Genomic DNA, 19,905 nt, shown 5'->3' with positions numbered 1-19,905 from the left:
TGATTTGGATCCAGGTTCAAATTTAAATACTTCTATAAAACAAATACATGATTGATACATGATTAGATTCATATGGGGTTAATAAATGATTTATACTTAATTATTTGTTGAATATGACTTGTGACACAAGTGACTATTTATATCTCTACAGTTCAAATGTCTCTCTCTATGCAAATTTTAAGATGTGTTACCAGTTACCAGGATGTTTTGTGTCTGCTGTTGCCTCATATACACGCCTACTATTCAAATGTAAGAGTCAAATAATATTTTACATTTCACCTGCTCTTAATTTTCTGTTGATTTTGTCATTTAATCCAATATCTTGATTATCTCTCCACCATGGATGATAAGGACATCAATATAAAATGTAAATACTTGAGCCCATGACTCCTCATTTAGAGCATTTTTCTGCTCAGTCACATCTCCAGCTATGACTCGGGTTGTCTGGGCAGCTCGGGATCTGTGGCTTTCGACACGAGGTGCACAGACTCAACTCGTGACAAACTTGAATTGTCCCTTCGAGCATGACTGACTCCTGGAATATACGCATTTGCGTAGCTGGGCGAGTGTGGTGGCATTGACTCAACACAGACATTTGCCAACTCCGGTGTGTTTAGAGCAGTTTCCCACCAGTGCACAAGCTGATTCCTATCCAGGTGTGGGTCAGACGTCGTCGCTCGGCTGCCAGCTTTGAATGTGTTGAAACTTACAGTCATCTGTCTCAGACGTGCGAGTCTGTCGGTGAGACGGGGGAAAAGTGGGGCCTCTGGGGAGCCCCTCAGCGAAGTTCTGTGGAGGTCATACCCCGACCTCCCTGCCTACAGCAGACCTCAGGAAGGCAAACCAGCACATAACAGCAGGGAGGACCTGCACACGTATGTCTTACTTTATTATAAGACAAATTAAATAGATCACATGGTATAAAACTATGTTTATCAGTTTGACATCATCAGAAACTTTCCATTATCATTCTTTACAAATAGGAAAACAACATTGGAAACTAACTGTTATGTCATCATTGTTCTCAGCTGGCTTGGTAACGCAGTGCAGGGTTCTCTGAACTCTCTTTTTCTCTCTCTCTCTTTTTGTCTCTCTCTCTCTCTCAGACAGAGCTGGCTGACCCTCTTCAGACAGCAGCGATTGTGAGATGCCACTCGTTATCTTGGTGTGAAAACCACGGCTCAGACTGAAAACACTGGTGGCATCTTCAGACATGATCAAATGGAAAATAAAAGCTGTCATTTTTCAACGACTGCAGCAGTTCTGTCACCTGTGCTGGAATGATGATCTTTCTTCCTGTCAAGTGCAGCTCTATACATGTTGTGGTTCTGTGGTTGCTTTGATTTTTTCTTTTCTTCTTCTGTTCAATTCTTTGCAGATTTTGTTAAAAACATCCTTTTCCTGTAGGAACATGTTCTTCACAGTCATCTAAGAAACCTTGCAGTGGGAAACTTACATTCACACACTATATATGTAACTAGAACAGTGCGTACCTTTGCCAAGGCCAAACAGTCCCTGTATAAAACCACAGAATTCTCAAGATCCAGATTTTTATTTCGACCGCACCAAATTTCTCACACTTAGGTCGTTGAAGGTTGCCCAATCTCACAATGTTAAAGAAAAAATAATTTCCTGGATCCATTATAGAGATTTGCCTTGATACTTACCCCATTCTGCCACCTGGATTTGTGGATACCCCGGTGAAGGTACAAATCCTGCTGTTGTGTGGCACACAGAGAAGAAATGATATTAATAGGTACGATATTAATGGGCTAATGTACACAAGAGTTGTCCAAATATACAAAAAAGCCCCTATCCCTTTTTTTTTTTTTAGGTCATTAACACATAAACCCACAAAATCCACCTGTCAATCAATAACCTCAAATCTCATTATTTAAATTGATTCAAAACAACAATATATGTTTTTTGGTTTAAGGCAATTTTGTCATATAATAATAAAACATTTTATAAAGGTGCCTTTCACAGCACTCAAGTTCACTTTTCAAGGCAGAGATAAAACAGAAACATACCTATGTCTCAAAAAGCTCAATAAGAGGTACAGTGAATTAAACATATATGTTGGCCAAATGGAAAACAATCAAACTGAATATACAAAACATAATGGAGGGGTTTGAAATAGGTTAGGGACGAACCCATTAGAAGTTGGTCTGGGGGAAACTTTCTTTAAGATTGCAAGATTTTAGAACCTTTGCATTGAATTCTTAGACAGTGATTTATAGATCTTGATGAAAAAAGCTCGACAGAGTGACACCCTCGTTCAAAACTACGGCCTTATATGGTCATCGGAGGTTCTCACTTCCAGATTCCCACTTAACACACAATGATATGGTGGACTGATTCTGAGTGCTGTTTTCTGTTTAATTATTATTGTTGTGAAATCAAGCTCACTCTGGTCAGAGCTTACACATTGTTTTCAATGAAAGGGTCAAGACAAGTTGAAAAGAGCGAGTGTTTGAACACCTTTTTCTGGAAATTTGGTTATGTTAAAATTTTTCTTCACCCTGGGCCTGAGCATTCAGCAGAAAAGGCTGTTATTGATCTGCTTTGTGTGCATTTGGCATTGGGTGGGGATTGAATGGATTTTTTAAGTTGGAGGAACATCCAAAGAAATTTAATAAAGCTGAAGATTTATCCCTCCTTCCCATTCTGAAAATATTTGTACAGGCATTTTTGTGCTTGAATGTAGGTGATGGGGTTCGACCCCAATGACCCTCTTGTTGTGAGGATATGTGATATTTTACCTGTTTTAATTGTGATCATTCAAAATGTGGAAGAGCCTGTAATCAGCCATGTCAGTTTTAGTTATTGATACTTCTACGATAATGATTCCCTCCAATTTTTTTTCTCACCCCTGTCTCAAAACCATTGCTCTGAAAATGTTGCATCCAGTCATAACGTAACAGCCACACATCAACTTAACCAGAAAACAGCCGACTAAGGGGGTAAACACTTGTTGTTAAGGAGCAGAAGTCTGAGTCATCACTTTTATAGCAACTCTTAAAGACGCAAACACATCACAGATTAACACAAATCAAACTTAAACAGAGTGTTATCAAGACCGGTCTGAACAACATGACGGTGCTCCTTTAGAAAGCTGTGATGAATGATATTGTTACACGAGCCCCTGTCATTCCTGTAATGATACTATTCACATCGTCCCACTCTGACTATGCAAGAGACTGAAGAATCGTCTTGGAGTAGTTTCAGTGCATACCTGAGTCAGGAGGCTTGACTTCAGAGATGTGTGCACATTCACATGTTATTAGAAGACACTGACCATGGGTTTGGCCAGTTTCTGTTTGTAAAATACTCAGATATCAATGAACTATGGTGCAGCAATGCCTCAGTTACTGAAGGTGACATTTCTGCGACACAAAAAGTCAATTTGACTTCCTAATGCAGGGCTGCTCTACTTTACACCCGTCTGCATGAGTTCTGTTTTATATATGACTAAGTTGGTTTGCTTTGGCTTGTGAGCGATTGCATGGGCACGTATATGCATATGCCTTGAGTGTGAGGCTCGTTACTTACAGTAAGTTAAGACAAAGCAGGGCCGCTGCTGGTAAGTCATGTATATAGGTCACGTTTGAGGTTAAAGCCTCAGCCTGTTGAGTTTGCACTTGAGGGGTTCCCCATGTACAGACGGCTGCTCTGTTGGATGTGATGTTTTCACTAATCTACCTGCTTTTAATAAATGGCACGAGATAGCAGCAGCAATATAATACAAAGGACACATGCTTTATCATTCAGTTATTTATTCAGCTTTAAATACATAACATGAAATAAAAAATACAAACAATAAATATATCAGCTTAATTAGACAGTTTTGACTGCAACTTCATGTGTGAAAGACACAATATGGTCCTAATCTGGTACTTGTCCCCAGGACAAAATTGTAAACAGGAGTCTCACAACAACAAAGACTTAAGTTCAGCAGAGTCACAGAAGAACATCTATATCCGTCAACATGCATACCCACTAACAAATCATGGAATGGATGGAAATGAGTTCAAGAGTCGATAGGCAACTTTTTTTTTCCTGAGCTGAACAATGTCACATTTGATCTTGTCTTCAGGCGGAGGCCACATTGTTTGGCCGCCGTTGTGAAGCCAGGTATTTCTCAATGTAGCTAAACAGCTGCTCCAGCTCGCCCATGGCCTTATATAGACCTTTGCTCTCCATCTGAGGTCAAACACATGAGTCAGTTACATAAAATGTCAAAAGCAATCAAGCACATATATGCACTGTAGATATTTTACAATCAAAGATGAAATCTTGACTCACCTGAGTGTAAGAAGAGTTTAAGTCTTTGATGTCAAACTGTTTCTTGCACGAGAAGTATTTTTGCTTTAAGAGGAACAATAAAAAAGAGATGATGTTACAACAGGAATTTCCAACAGTCTGTAGATGATCATGACCCGAATTGACCCTAAACAACGCAGTGAATAAAGTGGCTCTTGAAAATGAACAAGGGGCCTTGGGTGTGCATTAGTCTCTTTCAGTCCATCAGAGGAGTAAATCGTTGCAGCAGGAAACACATGAAGAACAGCCAGCCTTCCCATCTCTTCCTCTTTCTAAAGAACTGGATGATGCACTGTTCTGCACGCTGCTGCTGTCAAGGCAGGATTATGACCTGTGAGCCATCATCACCCACCTCCTCCCTGTTATGTCACAGTCAGCTCTATGCCTCCCATCATCATTTGCTGGGGGAGGTTTTAACAGATTTTGGATGAAGTCCAAAAGGAGGAAGTGGTTTGAGTGTCTTGGCACTGGCCAACAGGAGGTCAAGAGCTTTAAGTGACAACTCATCACATGTTTTCCTGAAAGGCTTCGACAGCCAGAGCTCGGCTGGTAACGCATGGAAACTTTTAAACCGTTTTATCAGGATTCTCCAGGACCATTATTTTACTTTTTCATCTCTGGGACTCGACTGGAAATCAACTACACAGCAGAGATTGTGTATTCGCTTCGTGGGACAAATGCGCCGCTGACATTGCGCACCCAGCCTTCACTGGGCATAATCCCTGCGTAATTACAACTTTTTACGCTCGGGCACTCGTCGGGTACTCACACATTTGGTGACATCTCCCTTGAGCTCGTCGAAGCTTTGCTGAATGGACTCCACATGAGGCTTCAGGTCCTTGGTTTCCTCCGTCACTCCGGCCATGGCTGTGGGCAGCACCGTGCTCAGGTAGAACTCCAGGATGCTGTTCATGGCGTGGCACGCAAACGGGCTCTGAGGTAAACATCAGCCTGGTTATATGATGCTCAAGGCGTGCAGGTTGCTTCTTTACATTTTTTTTAAGGCTCTGTGTATTTAACAACTTACTTCGAAGGACTCCTCCACGCTCTTATCCAGCAGCGCCGTGTCTAGGTCATCGTTTGCCTCCTGCAAACAGAAACAAGATTGAGATGAGTGAGCTGAGAGACTTGAGTCAGCAGCAGCCACCCAGAGGTGCAGCGCGCACAGCATCACCTGCAGACTGACAGGCCACGTGTCTGCAGGGAGGGCATGCAGTGCACGAAGCTGTCCTGCAGAGTCAAATGCTGAGTGTACTCACGTAGAAGTCTCTGATGTGGTAATAGTCCTCTCTGAGCCTCCTGAGTCGGACAGGGAAGCCCTCCACGAAACGGCAGCAATGGTTATTGCACATGGGACTCGTCCAGGCAGAGCTGAGGAGAGACAGGAGAACCAGGGACAGGAGGAGAGACCAAGGAGCCATGCTGCTGCACACAAATCAAAAGTCTGGCTGGGGAGAAGAGAGTGGGCCCCGAGGAGGTCAGATGCTGCCGGCTGGAGGGAGGCGAGGTCTTCTGAGGAGAGGTCTTCTTGGTGTGGTGCAGCTCTGAGGAGGTAAGTGTATCCTAGTGTGATCGAGTGTCTTTATTTATAAGACAAGATACCTGGGAGGAGACTGACTGGAAGGCAAATGGTTAAACATGCTTCATTCATGTGGGGTGCTTTTTTCTTCTCTGTTTTTTTTTTTTCAGAATCACATACATATGGGTGACTCCCCCAATGAAATAAGGTTTGTCGTATACATCATGAAAAAGGAGAGAAAACCTGACAACGTGGAATTTTGACATTGCATCATTCTGTTATCATAACTTTAAACACAACCACAATATTCACATTATTTTCCTTTTAATGCACAGCATCCTTTTTTCAGATTTTACTCAGATTTTATTACTTAATTACCTATATGTTTATTTTCTATTTATTTCTATTCTGTTTGATTTTTTTTATTTTTTATTTTGCTATTTGAATTTCAAACTTTTTTTTTTTTTTTACTTCTACCCTCAGTGTTTCCTTGTTGGTATCATCTGGAGTGGTGCAGGTGTGTGGTGCAGGGGCACTCGCTTGGGTTACAAGAAATGCCTCTTGTCTGAGTGGTTCGAGCTGAGATATGTAAATTAACCACAGAGGTCTGGTAACTGGGACCCCCAGTTGTCGGTTTGGACTGTAGAAGCCTCTTGGATGGGAGGTGTTATCAGTACAGCACAGTAACATTGTCTTTATCCACTAAACTGCCACAACTGTGACTCGTAACTTTTGATTCTGATGCAAAAGTTTGTAGGCTATTTACAAACTTGCCAGTGACATAATGTTATAGCTTGCATGACCACAATAGCAGAGGAAATCATGCCATTCAGAGAGAAGTGATATTACGCTGTGGTTTGCGATTGATGACGCTGTGGATTCCCTCGACATACGTAATAAACCGACATGTGTGAAACATCAATATGTGAGTAGGAGACAGGAGTCATGGTGTTGATTCTCTTCACAAATTCCATTATTGTCGTCAGAGAGAAAATAGTTGCTGATGTTTGAAAATCTGTTTTTAGGGTGTGTATGTGTGTGTGTGTGTGTGTGTGTGTGTGTGTGTGAGTGAGTGAGTGAGTGAGTGAGTGAGTGAGACCTCATAGAGCTGTGTTGGTTTGATAATAATAGTACCCCAGTGGTGGAAGTGGACAGGGGATGTCCACTTCCGTCTGTGCTGCAAAATTTACATTTTTATGTTGGGCAACTCTGGTATTTTGAAAACTGCTGTAGGGAAAATCATCCCAAGTGATTATTGCTCCACAATATGTGTAAATAAACTTCCAGAAGATTTGTCACAGTTCAGGTTAGGGTTCATTTTTTGAAACTCTTGTCACATGAAGAGAGCACAATGTGCTGTATACAGAATTCGAATCAAAGTAAAGTCATGATACAGTCAGTAGCGCCCAGACAACAAAGACCAATATGAACATTTCATGCACCAACAGGCAGAGGTAAGAGGTAATAACAAAATCAATTCTTGAAAGGTTCATATATACAGTGCACATTCAAATGTTTTTCCCTCTTATGCATAGTATTGGTCATAATTATTCTTCACTTTTTGTCTAAAAGGAACTATTTGTCATTGTATCATGAATTTCCATGCTTGTAAATGAATGGCACAGTTGCTGCAGGGTCTTCTCTTTAATGGGGAGCCATTCAATTCATTCCTTAACAAAACTACCTGTGATTGCACATTTAGGGACTGACAGTAAAGTGACTGTTCTCCCACAGGAAGCAGTTTTTTTCTGAAAAGGCTGTTCTGCACCTTCCTTCAGCTTATGACAACAGGGACCCTGGCAAGGCCGTTGTGTTTCCATTTCAGAGAGGAAAAATAACCCCTTGCACCTCCACTTGAGAACTAATGGCAGTTCTTTGTATTTAGTTTTGGCAGGTCTATACTGCTCCCTCCTGGACAACAGTGACACAATATAGGCTGCTTCATTTTCTTCATTGTCTTGTGATTGATTTGATTGATTTAGTCAGGTGCATATTCTTTAGACAGAATGCTAGGATTGTAGTAAACAGGAGCATAAAAAAGCAATCTACATTGGAATATTACATCAGGTACAGTTGTGTAGTACAGTTTAGCTTATATGTAATTAGTAAATGTTTTATTAAAAATAAAGAAGTAAATAGTAATTAGGGCCCGAGCACTTATTATTCAGGCCAATTAATACATTGGTGTATCATGACCAGACAAACAAGAAAGTCTTTAAATTAAATATTATTTGCAGTAGCGATCTGCGTTCCTCATGCGCAGTAGTGATCTGCGCAGGATTAATTTAATTTAATTTAATTTAATTTAATTTGATTTAATTTAATTTAATTTAATTTTATTTAATTTAATTTTATTTTATTTTATTTTATTTTATTTTATTTTATTTTATTTTATTTTATTTTATTTTATTTTATTTTATTTTATTTTATTTTATTTTATTTTATTTTATTTTATTTTATTTTATTTTATTTTATTTATTGGGCCACAGCACTGACAGACACTGACAGGCACTGACAGACAGTGAGGCCCTATTGAAATTTTAAGGATTATTATTATTATTATATATTATAAATTATTCTTGCCAACATGTAAGGGAACATGTTCACATTGACCGATCTCACAAAAATCGATACACATGTGTATCATTACCAGTTTAAAAAAAAAGTCTATCGGTGCAATTGGAAAAACGCAACAGAAAGCCTGCTTTTTTGCCTTTAGTGGCCATTTTGGCCATATTCCACATTTTTACTTTGAGGTACTTGTACCAGGGCTTACACTGAGTTTGTCCTAAGTGAATTGCAAAATCTGTGTTACTTCGGACAGAAAGAATTGCAACAATAGGCAGAACATGAGGTTACTGTGTGTGCACATGCAAATTAAAGCAGCCAATGAGTGTTGGGTTTTATACCAGAGGGTTCATGGAATTGTCCAATATGTGACAACAAAGACATTTCATTTGCAAACTTCTTGTAGTTGTCATGATGATTTAGGAAAGTGCGGTATTTTTGTGCTTGTGGGGGGTTTCTTCTGGTACTTCCGCTAGGTGCGACTGGGATTGGCTCCAGTTCCCACCATGACCCTCAAAAGGATAAGCAGTATAGATAATGGTTGGGTGGATGGAACACAGGCCTGTTGTACAAACAAACCAGACACTCAATATGTACATTTGTTTTGAAAATTAAATGTTTTTTTAAGACTTTTTTAAGACACTTTATAAAATAGATTCAGATTCAGAAAATGAGCGTGGTGAAAACTGTACTGTTTAATATATACATCATGACATGACAGTAAGTGCAAATAAGTGAGGTAGTGCCTTATGTTCATCTTAAAGTTACATTTGAAAAATGCCAAAATGTGCATATATTTTATGTAAACGACTAAAAGACAGGTCTGAAAAACCTGACACACAATGGGCTGTCTCCTTCTGACAACAGTGACCGTTTTTAGAAGTCTGCGGTGTCTTAAAGTTCTCTCATTTTAACTGGAAAGGAAGAACTAACATACTCACTATGTGTTTGTGTGTGTGAGAGAGAGAGAAAGAGAGAGTAGCCTACATGTCTCTCTGCATTTCACTGTGTGATTTCATGATTTTGTGTGGTTGCAGTTTTAGTTGCATCTGCTGGTATCTCAGTATTAACTTGTTAAGCGAGTCTGAGTAAGATTGTGATCTAGTTTTTATGCAGTGTCATATTTTTCATTATGTCACTCATCTGTAGGTTTTAGTGTTTCTTCATCTCCAACAACTCCTCATCAACCCCAGTGTACCAGCAGTTACCAGAGAAACTGCTGAGTGATAAAACCAGCGTCCACACCCTCTTCATGAGGTCTTTCGAAAGCTGTTCACCGAAACTGGGTGTCAGGGCGGTATGTGTGTGTTTAGGGTATTACTAATCCAATCTATCTTGAGATACTTATTTAAGGTATTTCCTGATTTTCCGAAAAGTCTGTTGCCACACATTACCATTTGACTCTGCTGTTCTCAAAATCACAGAGAAAATAAACTAATATGGCACACAGTAGAGTGCACCCCTTTGACAAGGTCTGTGAATAGAATAGCTCTTATAATAGAAATAAAGTAAATAAAGTAGTACCATTTTTTTAGAACATAGGACAAGACGGAGAATATCACTTATACGTTCTACCGCACTAATTAATGCCAACCTCCAGTTGATGTTAGTGGATGTGCGGGACATATCTTCAGTTGTGTACTAGAGCGTCATCAGGGGTTTTGGGGCTTGACCACAAACTCCTAAGGCAGGCCCACCACAGGTTGATCAGACCTGGGTGCATGTCACCAGCATCTTGGGGCCGAGTTGGGACAGATTGTACAAACTCACACAGCTCAACACCAAATACATCTTATTTCAATAAATTACTTCCTGGGAAATTTAGGAAAATATTGAAAAAGTCCCCGTGTCATGATGTTAAAAAAAGGTTTTAAAAACTGCTGCATCTGCTCCTTTATTCAGATTAGCATCAACATTGAATTCTCTTCCCTCTGTAAATTCCTTCACTATCTTTTGCAAAAACCTGCTGACAAGTGAATAAACCAGAATACCACTCAGCAGTGCGCGTACCTCTCCGCCAAAGGCCAACATTCAAAGAACGCACACCAATTGTACACACTCATAAGGCGTTTCCAACCTTGACCTCGAGAAGAGCTCCCGCTACAAACCATACATCTCTGGAGCATTCAGGTGAGGGGTTGTGCAGCAGGCGAAGGCAGAATCTTGTCATCTTCGCCTGTGTCTTCTATGGATGTAATGCTTTTTCATCTGGATAAAAGCAAACTAAGCTCTTTACCAAGGTGGAGGTTGTTAGTAAATTTCAGGCAATAGTACTTAAGCTTTGCAAAGTGTAGATGTCCAACCACATGAGAATCAAGTTTGTGTTTCATATGTCTTTCTTTCTCTGTGTGAATGCTATGCGTGAGACCAAAAAGCATTGTGCACTCTCACTGCTACTTCTGATCAAACTTTTTTCTTCAGCCACCTCTGCCAGGAAACTGTGTCCGTCTCCGTTTCTCCACGAAATGGAGCCAAAGCTGAATCAGTCACATCTTATCTTGCAGGTTTCACTTAGTCGATGATCAGTGAATAACAGAAAGAGGAAGTCGCCTGATCTAGAGATGATTAGGTGCAAACCATTTGTCTCTTCTTTATCTCTCCTACTGCCCCTCTACTTCCTAATCTTAGTTTTTGATTATGTCACTAGCAAGTGTTCCGAAATGTGTGCAGTCAGAACTTCTCCTGAAACCTGACTCATATCCACTCGATTCAACCATCTCTGCTGCATGAATCAGCGAACCAGCACCAGATCATATTGAATTTAAATTACAAGTTGCAGAGAGAGGTTGTATCGACCTGTGGACCTGATAAGCTGCACGACTGTGGTTCCTCAACCTCATGCGTCATAGTTTCTGTGTATGTGTGTATGCACGGTGCATGGTGTACAGGCAAGTGTCATCTTTAGAGGAAATCATATGTCTTTATAAACCACATTTCTCTTTCGCTTTTACCCCTGTTGCATTGAATTCTTCACACGTCCCTTTCTGTTATTGTTTGTGTCGAGCGACTGTTGTGTTCATGAAAATAAATAATAGTCACAAATTGTGAATGTGCTCGTCATTGTTTTTACAATAAAGTTATAAAGACAAGAGTAAACTATGATCTTATTACACGTGACACTAAAACATCCAACCATCCACCTCACATGTAAGATGATGCTGTGTGTGTGACATATGTCATTGGATAAAAAAACCATCATTCTTGTCTCATTTGTGACTCCTCCAGACTTCGCACGAATACTGTGCTCATTTAATTTGATCATTTCCTCCCTGTTTTCACATCATGGCAAATGTGAGCTGTACTCTGATTGGAATATTATGTTTTTTGACAACTTCTTTTAAACCATTGTGTATCTGTGGTAGATCTTTTAACAGAACTGTGATGGAAACAGGTGGACTTAACACATGGCATGCAAATGTGACCGTAAGTACCTCCTTAAGGCAAAAACGTGAGACTTCCTCCGAAACCTTATCCTGTCTGCAGAGCTGAGCCAGCAACAGTACATGTGTCGCTGTGAACTAAACTAAAGTAGCCCTGGCCTTGTACTGACCAAGTATCTTTCTGGGAGGAGATGAAACTTGAAAATTCCCTCCGCACACAGAGTCCGGCCCACCTGTGTATTCTTAGTAATGTCAATCTGAGAAGCTGAAGTCATTTCAGTTCAATTTGAAAACACATTATTTCCACACTGTTTTTGTGTGCTTTTGGATGAAAGTGCGTAAGCACATGCGTACATAAGGCCATTCCCAGATGTGCCTGAGATGGTGTTAACCACACTTATGTAACCGCTGCTCATCTCGACAGCTCATGTTTTCCTTTCATCTTAAACATCTGAATGCTTATGTTTAAGATCTCAATGCTAATAGTTTCATGGATTTTTGTTCACATGTTGTTTTAGGTTCTTGGTCAGCTGATGTTGAGACTTGAATCTGGGTAGAACCTGATTTGTGTGGTCACCATGCTGCTACTGCTCATTGATCAACGGAAGAGCGTCAAAATGCTGAGCACTCGTCATGGGTGCTGCACTTTTTTTTAGATCTGCCCGATGCTTCTGATGCTGTTGAGTATGATATGGTTAAAAAAAAGCTGTTTTTCCATGACGACTCTCATTACAGCTATTTAGACTATAGAACGTGTGTAAAGATCGATGACATATCTCCACATCCTCCCACTATCCAGAAATTAAGCCATGTTTGGTTACTTAAAGCATGAGTTTGTGTGATGAGTCACCTAGTCACATCTTCTTAGCCGATTAGCTTTATTTTGTTTTCCATTCGATTCAGCAAGTCTTTAGCAACTAAAGGTACATTTCACCAGCAAGAAACATGGCACAAAGATATGGTTTGAATGGAAGTTGCTACATTGGATGTTGAGGAGAAATGAATGGACGTTGAGTGAAGAGGTTGAGGTGAAGATGTAGTGTTTCCGTCTCAGGTATAATTCTGCCCAAGCTTATTACAGGCCCCCCCAACCAATACCTATGAAACCTACAAGAGGTGCACCAAACTGTAAAGAAGAGGATGAGGGAAGGAGGGAAGAGAGGATGAATAGGAAGGTGTGCAAGGGTAGCGATGAAGGAAGGAGGATGACGGGATGTGGGTAAGGATGAGGGTAGGGATGAAGTGATGAGGAAAGAAGGATGAAGGAATGAGGATGAAGGGATGAGGGAAGGAGGAAGGAGGGATTGAGGCTAGGGATGAGGGAAGAAGGATGAAGGAGTTACGACGAAAGGATGAGGATGAAGGGTTGAAGGAAGGTGGAGTGAGGGGTGAATGGATGAAGGGATGAGGATGGGTTCAAGAATCTGAGATAAACAGTTCCCCCAGTCACACCCGTCTCTCCTTTCTCCCAGAAACTGAAGGGTCTGGTGATCAGCCTTCCGCTCTGCCGTGGTGTGATCGGTCCAGTGACCCATCGCTCAACTCTTTCTCTTTCTGTTACACTCAGTTTAAACCTGGAGGGTGCTTTTAGAGGGGCATGGAAGTCAAGTGACAACAGTGAGTGACAACTAGTCACTGGTTTTCCTGAAAGGCAAAACAATTTTTTTTATTCTAACAAAAAGCGAAACCATTATATTTAGTCACAGGTTACTTGGAAAGATGGTGGCGCAAGTAGTATGAGCCACATACAGATGATAAAAGAATGATTGATGTTTGATACTGATACTGCTACAGTTTTTCTCTGTTGGCTCAAAACCCTGTGTTTTCATTCACCCCCAGATGGCCACACAGAACATTCTTTTTTCTGAAGAAACCAAACACACAATAAAAGAGTGATTTTTTTATTAATGTTGAAAATAGTATTATCAAAAATATGTCGTTACAGTAGAAGCATACATTATATGGTGAAATCGTTGTGATTTTTAATAAATATGAATACATTAACATTTCTGTCTTGCTCCCTATAAATAGTGTAGTCTGCACGTCATTGAAACACATAATTAAAGTACAAAATAGAGGCACGGATGTGAAGTTGCGGTTTCGGTGGCAGCTCGGGGATTCACTCTCATCACGAGTTTGTGTCTCATCATGAGTTTGTGTCTCATCACGAGTGTGCATTCTGGCTCAGTCGCTCCAGCCACTCCAGCACAGTGTCCAGCTCGCCCATGGCCTTCAGGGCTCCCTCGTTCACCTGGAGCTGCTCCGAGAGAAAACAAGTAGAGTTGGTTTAAACAATTTCATATGCTTTAGGAAAACTATAATAAATGGCAGTTCTCAGGACCCTCAACTTATATATGACATTATATGATGTTATATGATATTATGTTTATTATATTATACATTTTTGGATTATAACTGATGTAATTTAGATTTACAGCTGCTGAAAAGCAACTTAATTTCTCTGCACACACATTCATGTAGAGCTTGCACTCTAGCACCCTCTGCAGTCCACTGTAGTGAGTTATTTCAGACACTACATACCTTGATAAACTCAGCATGGAGGGAGTCGATGGTTCTCCGGGTTTCTTCCTCACAGTGGCAGTGCTGAATAGAGCAGAGCACATTTATTAACTTAAATAATGTCAACTTATTAAAATGATCAAATCTGGCTTTACTATTGAACAGGTAACTTACACATTTATGTATATCTTTTCTGACAATGATGAAACCGTTAGCCAGAGTGCTGGAGCTGCGCTGATGCTGTGGATGTGAGGACGCGTAGTTGCTGAACACTCGTTCAACGTAGAAACGCAGCAGAAGATGCAGGAAGCAGCACTTCTGTCCCTCCTGAAAAAGACATAGACATACTTCAGTACTCAGATAGCACACGCAAATACTGTTTATATAGCTCTGAGCTGTCTGTGTCTTCAAAATATAAATAGTGTGATACAAAGGTGTTGGGCAAGGCCCAGTGATCCGACTTAGAACAAAGAGTCGTAAAACCTTAGGCCAGGCTCGGGAAACCCCTTACATTTGAAATCCAGCATGGGCCCTTATCTCCATGTGGCAGCAGGTCACTTCCTGTTTCCCCCACGGTAAGCCCGCCCCTGGGGGCCAAATCCTGACAACTCAATTGGCTGGAGGGCCACACTGACCCCTGACCTCCTCCCAGGGGGGAGTCACCTGAGACATGACTTAAAAAGGCTGAGCTCACAGAAATCTCTCTCTCTTCACTCCGATGCTGATGTGACAACGGGACCCCCCCCCCCCCCCCCCCCCGGGGTCTCACCAGTTAACCCAGCAACTTAAGGAGGCAACTAACTTCTTTCTCTTTTCCACGCTGCTCAAGTTGTTTTCTGACCTCAAGAGGTCTAACCACACGACTCAGTAACTAATGGAGGCGATAAGACGTTTGTTTTATTCATTTCAATTCATTTCTTCTTTTACCTTAGTTGACGTTTTTATTTTGAAAAGGACTTTTCCTGTTTTAACTTTTAAAGACCAAACAGGAAATTGCTCGCTGGACGATCTCAGACTGTTTCCTTTTCCACGGACTTTACTTTTCCTTTTTCCAACGATCTACAAACGGCTTCAAACCAGCCGTCCCCTGCAGAAGCGCGACGTTCATCCCGCTGAGGAGTAAGAGGCAATCCACTCCGTTCCTGTAGACCAGCACGTTCTCCGCTGTTACAGAAGAAAGGCGAAGTTTCATTCCGTCAAGACAGCAGGAATAATTCGCTTCCTTTTCCGGTCCAGCGGCCGATCCAGGAGCTCCGCTCGTGAGAGAGACCACGTGATTCACTGGCCCCCGACACATTCGCGCCGAGTCGCAGGCACATCGCGAGGGTTGTACAGTAAGAGACTTGATTATCTGGGCAGATACGTAGCATATTGTTTAATATTTGAGTGTATCTTGTTGATGGAACTTCCGTGTTCCATTGTTTTAGCCGGCCACTACTCCGAGCCGCTACTTCCGGTTTCCGGTTTGATCGCAATGTTTTGTGTTGCAAGTAAATAGGGCCGCGAGAAGCGCCTCCGCCCGCACTGTTAACGTCTGTGTGAGTCTGCAGTGATTTCACCGATCAGAACCTCGGCCCACAACGCTCGCTTGAGGGCTGAGGGGTGAATCCCTGTTAACTCATATCAGGCGTATTTTTTTTTAAGAGCTTCTTTGAACTCTCCTTGCATGCCTTCTCTTCTCTCTCTCGCTCTCTCCTTCTAAACCGACCTATACACCCGTTCCGATCTGTATTTAGAATACAGTTCATGTAACAGTTAAATCTATATTTAAAGGGCCTGAAAACATCTGGCTGCCATTTTGAAGCCAAAGCTAAACCAGAACAAAGAATCCTTTGTTCCACCTCCTCCTTTGTGCCTCACACGTGGTCCGGCGGCCATTTGAGATTATTCATCGGTAGACCCGCCCTCAATTCTGGCTCTAAATTCATAACGAACCCGCCATTTTGTTTTGTAGTTTTAAGCCTAACATTGTCGGCCTCCATCTTGGATGTGACGTCACTACGTTACTGCGTCATCGCCACGCCCCCTCCCTTTTCTCTCTCGCTCTCTCGCTCTCTCACACACACCCACACACACACACACCCACACAGACACTTTGATAGACACAGACAGATGCATACACACTCAGATACACATAGGTGGATACATGTGTCTTCTAAATTGTGATAAATGCTGCTGCTGTTGTGATCTTTGAAATATGGGAGTTTGTTAAGATGATGAATCATTAAATAACACTAACTTTATTTCACACACACACACATAGACACACACACACAGAGAGACACTTTGACACAGACACACACACACATAGAGACAGACATACATAGGTAGACCGCAGGTTGTCCATGTATTTTCTGAATTGTGATAAGTGCTGCTGCTGTGTTTATCTTTGAAATATTGGAGCTTGTTAAAATGAGGAATCATTGAATAACATAACTTTATTTCCCCTTTTTAATAAATACTTTTGTAATTAAAGTATCTGTAGTCTGTGATTTGTGCATAAGTGTGTGAATACAGCTGGATTATGATTGCCTGTGCTCGAACTTAGAAGCCTTCACTGTTTATTAAGTAATCGTTAATATGAAAATATTGACATTATTAATTTGACATTTATCATTATGAGACTGATAATTATAGCTTGACATCGTTGGTCCCTGGGAAACCAGGGTGGTGCCCCCTTTCTCAATTATTAATATAGATAGTATTATTCTTAAATTGATAATTTTATTGTTTTGACTAATTATTTTCATTATTCTTGGTTGATAACCTTATCATTGTTAATTGATAGCTTGTACTTTCTAATTGATAATTCCTATTTTCTCATTAGTGGTTTTATTGTTATTTGATTACTGATCATCTTCAATTAATAATTTAATTATTTTTGATAGATAATCTTTATTATTTTAATAATCATATTTCATGATTATTAATAATTAGCCAACGTCTAGTCTACTCCTATTGCACAACAAAGGTGAGTATGGAAAACACATAACCATCACTCACTGACATAAACAATAAAAAGACTCACCGGGACATTTTTGATCAATGATCTGTCCAGAAGCTTTACTCCAATCTCATGGTCTCCTGCTAACTGTGATAATAAAAAACATAACAGATCTCATTAGTCCTTAAGTTCCTGCCAATATTCCACCATCGAAAGATTCCACTAATGCGTGTGAATTGTTTCAATAATGCTTTAGCGTGTTTGTGTCAATGATGCAAGGAGCAGCTGTTTCTATTGCTTTAAATGTTTGTTTTAAATAAGAAACTGAGTGAGTGTGTGTTTGAGAGAGAAAGAGACTTTAACTCACCACATCTGATCGTATGGCAGAGTAATATTTCCGCAGTTCGTGTGTGTGAACGTCAATAGAGCAGCTGCCCAGATGGAGGTGTCGGCTCTCCACAGGTTCCCTCAGACAGCTGAGCAGGAGGAGCAGGCAGAGAGAGCAGCTGAGCAGCATCTCCATCACTATGGTTACCTGGAGGCAAAAGAAGTGTAGAAATATGTTATTCACAGTCATTTACTTTATGTGTCTAAGAAAAGAGATGTACAACATCTGATAATTAGTTTAATTATTAATTCTTCTAACAAAGAATAGGAAAAAATAACATTAGAATATCCCAGAGCTTATAGTAACACCATAGTTGCAATTTTGTCTGGTAGACAGTCCAAAAACCATAAATAGTAAAATCATAACAAAATATACAATATAGACCGAACCATCAAAACCATACACCCAAGAAGCAGAAATCCTTAAATGTATTTCTTAAAAACAACATAAACAAAAGCAAGGATGATGAACTGATTCTTCAGCACAGTAAAATAATCCATGTAACAAATCACGGTACAATTGAGGCATAGGCCAAACACTGTCTCTTCATCACTATGTTAAGAGAATCTTAGAGGCGAGCAGGTGGCTCTCTCAATGCTCAGGTACCATCCCAGCTGGGAACTCACCTGTGTGTGTGTCGCTCAGAGGAAGAGTCCTGGGAAAGATGTGTCTCTGTGTCTCCATGCTGTCGCCTCTTATAGTGGAACCAGGGGGATTTTGTGTTGCACCTCTTCACACAGACACAAACATGCACTTGCACACGTACATGCACTTGCACAAGTTGGTTTACAGGAGGAGGAAGTGTCTTGCAGGTAAAGGAAATGCTAGCTGGCGCTCATCACCTGAACGGAAAAACAAAGGAAAAGGAGTGATCAAAGAGTTCCTCCTCCCTCACCTCCCGTGTCATTGATGAGATGTGTAATTATAGAGTGAGTCATTCATTAGTGTCGTCATTACCCTGCAATCGTTCATTTATTCAGCTGAATGTTCCTCTTACAAAGTCCTAAATCATTTGGCTTATGAGCCTGTAAAAGGTGTTGATCTCTTCTTTTGCTATGTTTTGCACCAATATCAGTTTTGTCTTGTGTTTCACTTCTTACATCTGCTCCAGAGTGCGTAATAACTGTTCAGGTGCATTATTGGAAGCCCCATCTACACACTGTTAGACACGGGAGTTGTCATTTTCCTCCAGGAGGACTCTCTCTGGAAGTGACTTCACTTCTGTTCGACAAGTCCTTATCGGAAACTCCAGCCAGACCTGTTCACCTGCTTGTCAGGCCAGCATATTTTTTGATGACTGCTTAAAAATTCACTCACAGTTTGAAGAATAACGTGCAGGGAAAGGAAACGGGAATAACCCGTGTTCAAGGAATCGTATGATGCTGCGCCACCAGTAACTACATATATGTAAAAGGAGAAGTGCAAAATTTCCAGGTTTACTTCTACAGGTGTCTCAGTTAAAAACCGCCTGCAGCACTTCCTCTCTCAGGAAGGCCCGTGTCTAACCAGTATAGGTCATCACAGAGCTTTTTATAAATACTTCTAATGGTTCACAGTCTCTGATTCTGTTGCTGGAGCATCTAGTAGTTTATCATATCTGTGCTCATGTCATACACAAACACACAAACGCCACATTTTTATTTGATAGATGTGGAATCAATGATTTGCAACCTGCTAACCATATAGTGATTTTACCTTCATGTTTCCTCAAATGAATAATCAATAAACAGCTGTTTGTCTTCTGTCTTATATGTTTTGTAATAATTTCCCAACTCCTTAGACTTAGCTTATCACGGTTGAAGGGATCCTGACTGTTGAGTTTGGAACCATTGGATTAAGCTAATATGTATTGTTGAGATTGTCAGACATGAATTTATTATAGTTGTAATTTCTAGGGCTTTAGCCCCCCTTTCAGACATTGGCCGATCCAAGATTATTATGATTGAGATAATTCTGGAGATGTTCATGATGATGGTAATCATTATTATTATTGTTATTAGTAAAAGTTGCAGTTAAGATCATAGATGAATATACATTGATGTCGCAAATAACAGGTCTACGTGTTTTATTAAAGAGACCTTGTGTTTTTGGTGTCATCAAAACTCAGATTTACATTTAATATTTCTCTTTAAAAACCGTGAGGACTTACAAACCCACTGAATTAATCAGATTTTCTCATGAAACATTTTTAAGTGATGATGTTTAAGAAATTATTTGTTGTTATTACTGACTCGCTATTGCTTTTGCTTTAATTGCTCATAGT

The 19,905-nt window shown here is 40.5% G+C and overlaps 2 protein-coding genes across 2 annotated transcripts; both read right to left on the bottom strand.

Annotated features, from left to right (window-relative positions):
- Nucleotides 1–4,029: 4,029 nt before the first annotated feature.
- Nucleotides 4,030–5,744, bottom strand: il10 (interleukin 10). The gene is made up of 5 exons (XM_061070263.1): nucleotides 5,583–5,744; nucleotides 5,351–5,410; nucleotides 5,093–5,257; nucleotides 4,306–4,368; nucleotides 4,030–4,203 (listed from the first exon to the last, which is right to left on the bottom strand). Exons 1-5 carry the CDS (start codon nucleotides 5,742–5,744, stop codon nucleotides 4,093–4,095), a joined length of 561 nt encoding a protein of 186 aa, XP_060926246.1. The 3' UTR covers nucleotides 4,030–4,092.
- An 8,210-nt stretch (nucleotides 5,745–13,954) lies between these two features.
- Nucleotides 13,955–17,780, bottom strand: il19l (interleukin 19 like). The gene is made up of 5 exons (XM_061070490.1): nucleotides 17,622–17,780; nucleotides 17,339–17,401; nucleotides 14,485–14,637; nucleotides 14,332–14,394; nucleotides 13,955–14,047 (listed from the first exon to the last, which is right to left on the bottom strand). The coding sequence occupies exons 1-5, from the start codon at nucleotides 17,775–17,777 to the stop codon at nucleotides 13,955–13,957; spliced, it is 528 nt and encodes a 175-aa protein (XP_060926473.1). The 5' UTR covers nucleotides 17,778–17,780.
- Between the last annotated feature and the right edge of the window lie 2,125 nt (nucleotides 17,781–19,905).

Source organism: Limanda limanda, chromosome 4 (assembly GCF_963576545.1).
Source record: "Limanda limanda chromosome 4, fLimLim1.1, whole genome shotgun sequence".
Classification (NCBI taxonomy): Eukaryota; Metazoa; Chordata; class Actinopteri; order Pleuronectiformes; family Pleuronectidae; genus Limanda; species Limanda limanda.
This window is presented reverse-complemented; position numbering and strand designations above follow the sequence as displayed.

Excerpts from the sequence above, each read along its gene's own strand:
- il10 (XM_061070263.1), bottom strand. The coding sequence starts at position 5,744 with ATGGCTCCTTGGTCTCTCCTCCTGTCCCTGGTTCTCCTGTCTCTCCTC. Across the intron at positions 5,411-5,582 it reads ACCACATCAGAGACTTCTAC|GAGGCAAACGATGACCTAGA; the intron begins GTGAGTACACTC and ends TTCTGTTTGCAG. Across the intron at positions 5,258-5,350 it reads GCGTGGAGGAGTCCTTCGAA|AGCCCGTTTGCGTGCCACGC; the intron begins GTAAGTTGTTAA and ends TGTTTACCTCAG.
- il19l (XM_061070490.1), bottom strand. The coding sequence starts at position 17,777 with ATGGAGATGCTGCTCAGCTGCTCTCTCTGCCTGCTCCTCCTGCTCAGC. Across the intron at positions 14,638-17,338 it reads CATTGATCAAAAATGTCCCG|GAGGGACAGAAGTGCTGCTT; the intron begins GTGAGTCTTTTT and ends TGTCTTTTTCAG. Across the intron at positions 14,395-14,484 it reads GAAAAGATATACATAAATGT|CACTGCCACTGTGAGGAAGA; the intron begins GTAAGTTACCTG and ends TGCTCTATTCAG.